The sequence below is a fragment of the Pseudorasbora parva genome, chromosome 5 (assembly GCF_024679245.1).
Source record: "Pseudorasbora parva isolate DD20220531a chromosome 5, ASM2467924v1, whole genome shotgun sequence".
Lineage (NCBI taxonomy): Eukaryota > Metazoa > Chordata > Actinopteri > Cypriniformes > Gobionidae > Pseudorasbora > Pseudorasbora parva.
This window is the reverse complement of record NC_090176.1, coordinates 6789303-6802098: the sequence shown is the minus strand read 5'-3', so window position 1 is coordinate 6802098 and position 12796 is coordinate 6789303. Positions and strand designations below refer to the sequence as shown.

General features: G+C 38.5%; 1 protein-coding gene across 2 annotated transcripts in view; it reads right to left on the bottom strand.

Moving 5' to 3' along the window:
- Nucleotides 1-11456, bottom strand: part of casp10 (caspase 10, apoptosis-related cysteine peptidase) — a 33546-nt gene extending 22090 nt beyond the window's left edge. Inside the window, exons 1-2 of one of the 2 annotated variants that reach the window (XM_067443122.1) lie at nucleotides 11409-11456; nucleotides 1756-2051 (exon numbers count right to left, since the gene is read on the bottom strand). In XM_067443122.1, the coding sequence (XP_067299223.1) occupies nucleotides 1756-2048 (293 nt within the window). In that variant the 5' untranslated portion in view covers nucleotides 2049-2051; nucleotides 11409-11456. Of the gene's footprint in view, nucleotides 1-1755; nucleotides 2052-5610; nucleotides 5830-11408 lie in introns of those variants that run through there. The other variant, XM_067443123.1, reaches the window with a different exon arrangement.
- Between the last annotated feature and the right edge of the window lie 1340 nt (nucleotides 11457-12796).

Here is a 12796-nt window from a genome sequence, read left to right as displayed (position 1 = left end):
TTATGTTGCTTCCCTTGAGCCAGGGTTGTATCACATGATTCTAGCATGATTTGACAGACAGAGGGATGGACGGACGGACGGACGGAGATAGATAGATAGATAGATAGATAGATAGATAGATAGATAGATAGATAGATAGATAGATAGATAGATAGATAGATAGATAGATAGATAGATAGATAGATAGATAGATAGATAGATAGATAGATAGATAGATAGATAGATAGATAGATAGATAGATAGATAGATAGATAGATAGATAGATAGATAGATAGATAGATAGATAGATAGATAGATAGATAGATAGATAGATAAAAGTTGGGACACTGTACAAATGCAATGCAAAGCATGCAATAATGTGGAAGTTTCAAATTTCAATATTTTATTCAGAACACACCATAGATGACATATCAAATCAGTTTAAATTGAGAAAATGTGTCATTTTATGGGGAAAATAAGTTGATTTTAAATTACATGCCATCAACACATCTCAGAAAAGTTGGGACAGGGCCATGTTCACCACTGTGTGTCATCCCCTCTTCTTTTTATATCAGTCTGCAAACGTCTGGGGACTGAGGAGACAAGCTGCTCATGTTTATGAATAGGAATGTTGCCCCATTCTTGTCTAATGCAGGCTTCTAGTTGCTCAACTGTCTTAGGTCTTCTTTGTCGCATCTTCCTCTTTATGATGCGCCAAATGTTTTCTAAAGGTGAAAGATCTGGACTGCAGGCTGGCCATTTCAGTGCCGGATCCTTCTTCTACGCAGCCATGATGTTGTAATTGATGCAGTATGTGGTCTGACATTGTCATGTTGGAAAATGCAAGGTCTTCCCTGAAAGAGGCGACGTCTGGATGGAGCAGATGTTCTTCTAGAACTTGGATATACCTTTCAGCATTGATGGTGCCTTTCCAGATGTGTAAGCTGCCCATGCCACACACACTCATGAACCCCATATCATCAGAGATGCAGCTTCTGAACTGAGCGCCGATAACAACTTGGGTTGCCCCAATTTTTCAAAAATAACTTTTTGATTCATTCGACGACAGAACAGTTTTCCACTTTGCCACGGTCCATTTTAAATGAGCCTTAGCTCAGAGAAATGCCTGTGCTTCTGGATCTTGTTTAGATATGGCTTCTTTTTTGACCTAGAGAGTTTTAGCCGGCGTCAGCACAGTGGATTGTGTTCACCACTCCCATTATAAAGCTCACTCAAGGCTCACTACCATTATAAAGTTGGGAAGAGCCAGGATAATTTATTAATATAGCTCCAATTGTATTTGTCTGAAAGAAGAATGCCATATACTCCTAGGATGGCTTGAGCATGAGTAAATATTTTTTTTCATTTTTGGGTGAACTATCCCTTTAAATATTACAAGTGCTTTTTGGATAGTAGACATTTTCCTGGTCAACATTCCTGAATGTATGTCCTGAACACACTCTGTCACCAAACACGCCTCTATAGACCTTATTCACAGCTGCGCCATCGGGAATGAAAGCGAGGCTGTGAGGGATAGACGTACATCTCTTCAATGGGTTGTACTCTTATTTATAGAAACACTGCATAAATACCTTTCCAAGTAATTTTGGTAGACAAAAAACTCCAGACATCATGAGCAGTAGAAGATTATAAGTGATCTATGAGCTTTCTACAGCGAATGCCACTGAAAACACAGTGATCCCTCTCAGCCTCGCTTTCACACCCGTCATGGCGCTGCTCCAAATAAGGTCTGAATACAAACAGCTGAATCCTCACCTGTATGTGGAGATATGTTGAGGATATGCCGTGTCGTTGGCTTGCGGAAAAGCATCAAAGTGCAGCCGGATCAGGTTGTTCCGCTTCATGATCCTGAGTAGCTCCAGAAGCAGAGATGGATCCTCCGAGGACAGCAGGTCCCGCTTCTCCAGAAGAAGGAAGAGTTCCCTGCCGGAGGTCACAGTGCTGAGGTCTTTAAGAGTGAGGAGTTCGGAGCACAGGAAAACCATGTCCTGCAACTCATCGGGCGAGAGGGCCTCCTGTACCCGAAACAGCATCTGCTGAAACTCCATCTCCTGCTCACAGACAAACACAGAGGCTCTGCTGTAGGACACAATGCTGTTGGAGTAAAGCTGATATGTCAACATTTCAATAAAAGTCACCAAACGAAAAATGTTAAAGGGTTAGTTGACCCAAAAATGAAATTTGTGTCATTAACTCCTCACCCTAATGTCGTTCCACACCTGTAAGACCTCCGTTCATCTTCAAACACAGTTTAAGATATTTTATATTTAGTCCGAGAGCATATCTAAGTGAATGCACACTATACTGTCCATGTCCAGAAAGGGAATAAAAACATCATCACAGTAGTCCATATGAGACATCAGTGGGTTAATTAGAGTCTCTTGAAGCATCGGAAATACATTTGGGTCCAAAAATAACAAAAACTACGACTTTATTCAGCATTGTCTTCTCTTCCGGGTTTGTTTTCAATCCTCAAATAAAGATTCAAACGGTTGTGAATCAGTGAATTGATTCATGATTCGGATCACGTGTCAAACTGCTGAAATCACATGACATTGGCGATCCGAATCATGAATCCATAAGCTGATCCATAACCGTTACAAACTTAGAAAACAAACCCGGAAGAGAAGACAACGCTGAATAAAGTCTTAGTTTTTGTTATTTTCTCATTAACCCACTGGTGAATGTATTTGAAATAAAAGACAACACACATACATTTAATAAGGTAATTTAAGAAAATTGCCCTTACGAGGGTCCAACATTTGCCCCTTAAAGGCTTAGTTCGCCTCAAAATGAAAATTCTCTTATCATTTACTCATCCTCATGCCATCCCCAATATGAATCACGTACACACAAACTAAAAATGTAAGGACCATAATCCCTCTCTGTGAGCCCATATAAAGCCATTGAATGGGTGCCGCTCAGTTGACGCTTGAAAAACCACACAGGTTTTAACTGTCAAACATCTTTGTTTGTGTTTTTCTGAAGAAAGTAAGTCAAGGGGACAGCATGAGGGTGAGTAAATGATCATTTCCGATGCTGAGGAGAACTGAAAGAAGATGCGTTAAACAACCCAACCACGTTTACTATCCACATATGAACTGGCATAACCTCTCCTGTTTCGAACCGCCCGTTCTTCACTCTTCATGACCCAGATATCAAACGCCTGCTTTAAGCAGATGACCTGGCTCTGCTGCTGGGGAACCTGTGAACAGGACAACCTCGACCTGATAGCAAAATACTGTACGATCAGGGCCTAAGCTAAAAAAAAACTACTATCATGACCATCCTGACAAGATCCAGATCCAGGGAATACAGACTATATCCACATACAAGCAATATAAGCACATTTCCTAAACACGAGCCATGCTTTGTATTAAGGGCTTCAAAAAAACTGGCAAGATATGAAGTTTAAAGCAATTTGAGAGATTTCCCAGATTTCTGAAAATAACCTAACAGAGCATATTCTCATAAGGAACTAACCACACAACTCATTCATAACACAACTATTATCTAGGTCTTAAAATCTCATCCACAGGAAACCGTGAAGTAAAGATGACGCCTGCGAGGCCTTTTTTGCCACAGATGCACAAACCGGTTTTTGGCCAAAGGTATTTTTTTAAAAGAATTTAACTTTATGTTTAAATTTAAGAGTATGTAAATGTGGTTTTGTAGTAGGCCTAAGTTATAATAGTCTTACATTGTATGGCATTTTTACACAAATATATCACTTGCTGAGAAACAAACATCACAAACATAGAAACAAAGTAAAATTTTGGCCGATATTACGATATTCTCATTATAATTTCAATTTTATGACTGACTTGTGCTGCACATGTTGCACTGTACCGTGTTTTCCTTTTTGATGTTATTTAAAATCACATTTCAAGCAATTCAAACCCATCATGTCGAACAGTGCAAAAATAATTCATTATTTATCGACTTTAATATATTGGATACATTTTCTTATTGGGTCCAAAAGGATACCATGAAAAATGATATTACTGGCCGATGCCGACATGGTGGCCAATATCGTGCATCGCTAAAAAAAAGTTTTATTTTTAAAGTGTAGAGACCAGAGATTTAGATTTTATTCTAAAATGTCAATTTTAATAAGTTGGATATAACACTACGCAACATTTAGTTTTGGTTTCTTAAAGATTATTAGGCACTTCGTTGTAAAAAAAATTGGGCATCCCGGTTGCTAAACCCAATTTTGTTCCCCTAATGTTTTGGAGTAGGGCTGTCAAACGATTAATCACAATTAATCACAACTATAATAAAAGTTTGTTAGTTTACCTAATATATGTGTGTGTACTGTGTATAATTATTATGTATATTTGAATACACACTCATACATGTAAATATTTAAGAAATATTTGCATGAAAATACTGGATATAGGCCTATGTATATCATATTATATATAAATCTAAATATTTGATATAATAATATAACAAATTGTTCTTCAATCTATACATGCATGTGTGTGTGTGTATTTATAAAAGGCATACTGATTAAACACAGTCCACAAACATATTAGGTAAACACAAACTTTTATTTTGGATGTAATTAATCACGGTTGATCGTTTGAAAACCCAATTTTAGAGTGATAACCTTAAGTTATTGGTTTTGCAAAACTATCAGTAGTTGTTGTCGTTTTTTACATTTTGTTTAAATTTTGTTTAATTTTGCTAATTCTCGATTGACACGATGGTTTCTATCTATGCAACCTTTTCTCTTTACAGTGAAGCATCGTCCGGGGGTCCAAAATATAGCCGCCGATTTCCTTTCTCGCTGACCGTGCGAGAATGCTTAGGCGGGGGAAAATGTGAAGGCTAAGGCCACACATATATAGCCTAGAAATCTAGACGCACCCTAGCGGCAGCAAATCTAATCTGCCCGCGAGTGTCCTCTAGCAACTCTCAATACCCTTCTGAGCTGTATTCGCCTAACTCTTGCCGGGCCAATCACATCGTGTATAGAGTTGGTGGGCGGGGCCATAATGACGACGGCCGAGTTGCGTTTGCGTGCTTCTAGTAAACACAGAAACTGGCGAACGGCGGCGGTCTTTCGAATCAGCTTTGACCGCAACTCTGGAAGACTTGGAGTTAAGCTTTTCTCTGAGAAAAGAACAAAGAGCGGCACTGAAGTCATTCTTAAGCCTGGTTCAGACTACAAGATATTTTTGTCTGTTACGATAGTTACTGTGTCAGATTACGCGATTTTTACTCCTAAAATCTTGTCGTGTCCTGGACTAGAAATATGTCAGACTACACGTTGCTACTCGACCAATCATCGCTTGTTGTCACGACGTGCGTGATGTCATTGACTTTAAGAAACAAGAGTGTAAACAAACGATGTCTGAAGCAGCGTGTTTCGGCTGTTTTATGTTTAGAAAAGCGCAAAAATAAAAAGAAAACCCTACAAAGAACATGTTCCTGACTTGCTGGAAGAGGACATTATGGGCTGTCAATCCTCCAAAGAGAACTTGAGGTAAAATGTTGTTCTTTTTATATTAAATATTTAGTTATTAGCCAGTAGTAAAAGCTTGCCACCACGACGTATTTGTAAAACATCTTTTAAGCTTACATTCCAGTAACGTTACTCACCGGGTTCCTGAAGGGCTTCCGCTATCGTTCGCCAGAATTTTTCTTATTTGGTTGTGGTAGTCCGTCGGTGACACATCGTACAGGCAGGAATACTGTTGCCACAACTCCACGAACCTTTCCTCCATTTTATAATTCGACCTAAAGTTAGCCGCTCCTTCATCTCTCATGCATTTCGCTGTGTCTGAAAGCTGCGTACAAAAACTGTCTGTTCTCCGGTTGGTCAGCGTCACACGTGACAGAACCCGTCGTGAAGGACCGCAAAAAAATTAAACATGCTAGTCTTTCTGTCGTGATGTCGTGAACTATCGCAGACGCGGATTCGGTTGTCGTATACTATGACACACTATACGAGATGAAACGATCGATTCTTGCGTCCCGACGTCCATTATCGTTTACGAATCCCTACGACACCTTATGTCACACAGATCGTGGCAAATTCGGGCTAATATCGTGTAGTCTGAACCAGGCATTAAAAAGGGAAGATGTGTTCTGAGTTTTGCTGACCGGATATGTTGAATGTTTAATCTATCAACGAGCTCTGCTTCACCTTCGTTGCTCTGGTTGGTTGTAGCGCTATCCTATCGCGTGCAGAGGGAGTTTGAAAGACAACCGTTTATCCGCCCCTCAGATTGAGCTGTCAATGGTGAGTTTCCAGACCAAACATCTTGATGTGGGTCTGACTTGTCAGGCTAACACATATATATGTAGGCTATATATTTATTGTGAATTGTTATTTTTTTTACTTTTTCCCTCTTTATTTTCATATATTGTATTTATTTTTGGTATATTCGGTAGTATATTTTCATTTTGTTGGTTTTGTAAGATTGTTTTTGTTTTATTCATTCTTTTGTATTGTTTTGTTGAAGTCATAACCAAACGGTTGTACTGGGGGTGTGCGCATTTAAGATCCAAAAAGGAGACAGCGCCCATTCATTACTAGAGTGCACGCTAGAGAAGGTATACTACATTTACACATACACATTTTTAGTTATACCTTAAACTTGGAAATTAAAGTCCAAATGTAATGATCAATGTTGCTCAGGGATCCACTTTTAGGGTCAGTTTATAATGGGAAGGATTCAAGTCTCAGCCATAACGTATAACACTTTTACATTTACATGCAGAACATTAGGTTTGAGAGATCTCTAAATGTTCTTTATGGGGCCAAGAATGTGTGAGGTTTTTTTTAATTCATGTTATTTCAAAATAGAGGTGTGTAGCTCACATATTGTTTTACCCATGCATCATACCATATGTTTTTTATTGGGGTCGGGGGCTGTTTTTTAGTTAGTGGAATAATAATAAAGTATTTAACTGCATAGCATTTTTACATACAAAATGTAGTATTTTGTAGAGTCCAACACTACTGCCAAACTTATCAGATTTGCTCAAATTACACCATAAATGCTAAACATCATTATAACACTTACTGGGAAATTCAAACATAGCAACAAAGTAAAATCGTGCAATGCTGTCCAACCCATAAAAGACAATATATTGAATAAAAAGTAAAAATATACCTGAAAACAATATACAAACTGATACAAAGCTGAGACAACAATGCCACAGAGACAGGAAAACGTGGCTATCGCAGGAAGACACTCACTGAATTCACAACAAAACACAGAAATTACAGAACAAAACAAACAGATTCAAATAAAAAAGATTTTGACATTATATGCTACCATCACACACAAACTGCTCTTCTTATTAAGTTCAGGTTTATTTATTATTTTTCTTCAGGTCAAACTTCTTTGTTAAACTGTATATTCTGTATTTCTTTCTATTCTATCTGTATGCAGGTCAGCAGTAAATGCTGTATGGCAATATGAATGCATAATATGAATAGTTGTCATGCTTATAAAGCACAAATCTTGAGATTGGTCTTTGGCCACACCTCACCTATGGATAAATTGTTTGTTCCTGGAAATGCTACACTTCCTTAAAAACCTCTGAAATACTGGCATGTTTGCTACTGAAAAAAAGTTGTTAGGTTAGCGGCGCAGCTCATTACTGTTCACCGCTGCGTTAGTCACTGTCTGACTCACTGTCATGTCAAACAAGACGTCAATATGTTAGATAAGGTTGAGTAGAAAGGAAAATATGCACCCCTTATAAGAACAATGTGCATTTAACTTTAAATTATAACATATTTAGCATGTGCAGGATGATGGTGCATCTGCCAGTGTGTTATAATAGGAAATAAATAGAAACATTTGAACATTTGGTTGTTATAGAACAAAATGTACAATAATTCAAAGAGGCCATTTTACGCCACTTGACTTGCAATATAAATGACTTTTGATATCATTCTTATTAATATATATACTGTATATAATATATAATGTAGTTGAATAACTGAATAACCGATGGCAGACAAAGCAGAATCCCAGTAAAAGAGATTAATCTTATAGGTAAAATTATTCTGTGGCTTAAATATGCATGAATATTTACACATTTAATCGCCCATGTTTTAACTGAAGACATGTCATAATAGCAACACTATAAATGCAAAATGAATGATTTCACTCAACTAACCTGTAGGTTTTGATGAAAACAAAGATGTCTGAAATGTACTAATCTAATTAATGGAAATACTGAATAATAACCCCATTAATTACAATAATAATAAAAATAATAATACTAGTAAAAACATGACACTCAGAGGGCCTTCTGGCCCATCTTACCCCAAGGGTCTAGTTTTATCTTTTTACTCTAAAATGATTTAATAATTGGCTAAACTTTTGCAAACGTATCATTATGTTATGACTTTATTTGTTGAGGCACATGACTGTCCACTAATTGTTAAGTTATATGTCATATGTGTGGTTATGGGTTTTGAATTAATTGTGAATTACTTAAAGGGGGGGTGAAATGCTGTTTCATGCATACTGATCTTTTTACACTGTTAAAGACTTGGAATCCCATACTAAACATAGACAAAGTTTCAAAAGTTAAGGTGGACGTTTGATGGAGTATTTCTTTGTCAAAAATACTACTTCCGGTTAGTCATAAGGTTCGGCAATTTTTTTCCGATCATGCGTCCCCTTTGACGTTAAAATTTCGGAATTTCCTTGTATGGGCCGTACGGACAATTCTACCGTAAGAGCGTGAGAGAGAGAGAGAGGGAGAGAGCGAAAGTAACAGGCTACGCCCATCAAAGCGCTGGCTCGTAGGCTGCGCTGAACAGGTGATGTGACTTCAAGAAATTAACAATGTCACCAAAAAAGTGCGTTTTTGGTTGCCAGACCAAGACAGCCCTGTACAGATTGCCAAAAAACCCCGCGTTAAGGCAACAGTGGATGTAATTTGCTTTTCCGGATCAGCAACTGAGTTGCGCGAATGTTTATATCTGTTCGCTGCATTTCGGTGCCGACTGTTTCATAAACAAGGCCCAGCTCGACGCCGGCTTTTCCCAATCGCCTAATGCTGAAGGATGGAGCAGTCCCAACGTTAGAACCGCAGGCGGTGAGTTAGACTGATTCAAATGTCTGTGTTTTGCGTGTGTAGTGTGTGTAGTAATGATGTGTAGTGCGTGTACATTTGTTTAGCTGGCCACTATATGTGTAACTTTATGTTTGTGTATTGTAAAAGCACTCCAAACAACAATACACAAAGAGGGGGGAAATATGTTGAACTAAATAAGCACGCTTCTTCATTCAAATGCGCTACTATTCCGTGTCTTTCTATGTAAACACTAACTTAGCCTGCCGTGCAAAACCAGTCCGCTTACTGTCTACACAAACCACGCGTAAACACACAAACACACGTGCACAACTGCACTTCCCACATGTACACCTTCAAAGACAAAAATACGACGATATAATTCAAGTATAAATATGTAAATAACACAAGCCGCTAAGCATATTATATAGTTAGTGTATAACTTGTACCACATAGAGACGTCCTGCTCTAGTCGTTTTTGCTGCTGCTCCTGTTCAACTGCAGCCTCTGGGTCTGATTCCGGATCATAGATGTATGGCTGTATCTGATTAAAAGCCATATTTTTATTTTGAATAAAGTTTTTTTCCCGCTGTTAGGGATGAGACAGCTTTACGACGCACTCGACTCAACACAATAGCAGCGGCGCGCACACGTCATTATTTAGCTCCGCTCACACGATACGCCCCCACCCGCTCGGCTTTTTTCGGAAAGACTCGGAACAGCGCATCTTTCTTATATAATTATAAAAAAAATAAAGACTTTTCGGAGATATGCAGGATGCAATGCTACTCTATAGGTACTCAAGATTGACATGACACTGTCTGAAACTGAGTGTTTCACCCCCCCTTTAACCGATTAGTCCTGATAGTTATACTATAATACTTATTTTGGGAAAATGTCTATTACAGTAAAGTTATAAAATATTTTATCATTATGAAAAACCATTTAAAAAAAAATTTTGTGCTGGTTTTCAGTGAAAGTAAGTTGTAGCTGCTTGTCTGTGTTACTATGACTGAAAATATGTCTTATGTGTGTAGTAACAGTGTTTAGCTCACAAGTTATTGATCTAGGCAATTGAAAACTGTGACTACGCAGCCAACTGTACTTAAGCTTTAAAGCGATTCATAGACTATATTACTTAATCTATTACTCATATATAGTCTTCATTAGTTGCTGATGCAGTAACAAATGGTTTAGTTCTTCACGAGTCATACATTAAAGTCCCATTAAAGCCAAAATTGAAGTTTTTTAGCTTTTAGTGTATGACTAAGTTAGCCCTAAAGTTATGAATCAGCTGGTGTGTCCCAAAACAATAACAATACTTGCATTTAGCAGATATAAGCATTCAAAACGTACACTCTCTAACTTCCGTTAAAATGAATCTCAGATGTTAGTCAGTTGTTCACACATTTACTAATTTCTACATGGTGAAAGGCACAAAGCACACTATATATGCAATGGGAAACCATTCAGTGTAAATATGCTTTCAATTGAGGCGAATGGAGTCAGTTTTCACGTTAGTTTCACGCACCGCAGCACCCACCCACACAAACGCACACACCAACGGCTCCTGTCTAAAGTTAGACTACAGACACGAGAGCGCAGCGCGGATCATATTCGCAAGTCGGAACAGACAACAAACATATCGGACCCATTTGAATTCTGCACAGAATGCTGCATTTCAAAGCCAAATGGAGGAGATTATGATGATAAACTGGCTTCACCAAACAGAAAGGCTGTAGTAGTCAAACTGTGATATTAACGAAACGCTATTGGTTGTTTCAAAAAGGGGGAGGGGCTGCATTCAGCCCCGATAAAACGTTTTTTAAACAGAAACGGTGCTGCGTTGAACACCCTGTCAATCTCTGTGTTCATTTTCAAGAATTTTCAGAGCCTGATGAAATCGATATAAATGCACGTTTAATTCTACAAAATACACTCGATGTTACAGTCACTGCCCTTGCCGTCCAGAATAAAAGAGAACATCCCAATCAAGTGAAGGGTGAAGGATAATCCACTTCTTACCTCTGGGATTGTGTTATATGACCTTACTTTTATTGTGAGTATTAGGCTTATCATTATTTACTGATCAGTTTGATATAATAATATTTACTATTATTTAATCATAAGAGTATATAAGCGTTTATGAAAGTGTCTTAAGTGGGCCTTTAACTCGTGACTATCTGTGAATTAGTTAAGCATGAATTAATGCATATTAGTGCGCCAAAGTGTTACCGTGGATGTTGTTTGTTCACAAGTAATTGGCATAATAAGGAAGATGTCTTCTTTCTTTCTTTTTTTAAGTAAACTGGCTTCTTGAATGGGAAAATAATGGATGGGACTTTATTACTAACCTTCGCGTCTTCTTGCTATTGCTGCAATCTCAAGTGACAGGCTGCTCTGGAAAACACATCATCAAACAAGAATTTTGATTTCATGGTGACTTTAAGTTAATAAATGAATCACTCATAACACACTTTCACAACGATTGTTCCCAGGGATCTATACGTTTGATGTGTAGATTAAAAATATTCAAGGGATTTTAATTATTTTAAGCTGATGGTAACCAATCTCCAGTCTAAAATAATAACAATAAAACACCTTATGCTGCGGGTCTAGAAAAACAAAAACAATATCGATCCGCGTCGGACTCGTGACTGAGAGGCTTCATGACAGAAAAGTGGTCTACGATGTGTTCTTACCTCCTTCAGTGAAGTCGACAACCTTAGTATTCACTGTGAAGATATCGGGGATCTGTCGCGTATGTGTATTTGCAACATTAATTTCTACCCTGGCTACAGATCGAAAGTAGCTTCTGTGGACACGCCTCCTCTGCCTAACTTCCTCAGGTCTGTTTTGGTTATTGCGGGTTAGTTTTGTTTTCGATATTCCAAGTAGCCCAGAGACAAACGGCGAAGACTCGCGTAATATCTCCAAAATATTGATGTAAAACCTGTTAGGCGGATAATATCCCCCAAGCTTTTTTCCATATTGAACAATGTGCAAAAGCCGTCGCAATGTGAGTTAACCATAAGGAACCGTCGAGAAAGTGCCATTTTCCTTCTATTTTTGTAATCGCTTGGTGTGTGTGTGTGTACAGTACACAACTTTTTCACCTCTTATTATCGTGATCTTCATTAGAAGAAATGAAACGCTGCTGTTGTTTCCTGCCTGCTAGACTTGTTTTAAGTTGTAAATTGTGAGAAAATTGCTATTTTAACTAAGGACAGGGACGTTTTAACATTGCATTCTAGGGAGTCGCCTGGCAATCGCGTCATATCTGCGTTCCCCTCGGTTTCGGCTTTTATTTGGCAGGAGCGCTTTACTCTTAGCAGTGTGAACAAGTGAACACACGGACTAAAGTCATAACATCGTTTTGAACACACTTAAATGTATCTAATATGATAAACAGAGCTCCATTACCTCATAATCATAACCGGAAGAGCTGATCAGTGCAGGCGACCGGCGACTGTCTCCCGTCCCGTCATAATAAAAGTCCCGGTATTCGCGGGGCGGGTATTTGTTTAACAATCGCTCCAGCAGCTGTGCTCAGGTCCATACCACTCGCTCCTGCTCTGCTTTAGACTACAGTAACGTTAATAACCGCATGCATGAACGTGATTTCTGCCCGAGTCCTATTTTTCACCGGCTGTGATGAGAAGACCACATCTCCCAAGATGCAGCGCTCACACTTTGCGTCATCAAACTACGATTTGTTTTGAATAGGCGCCCTCCAGTGGAC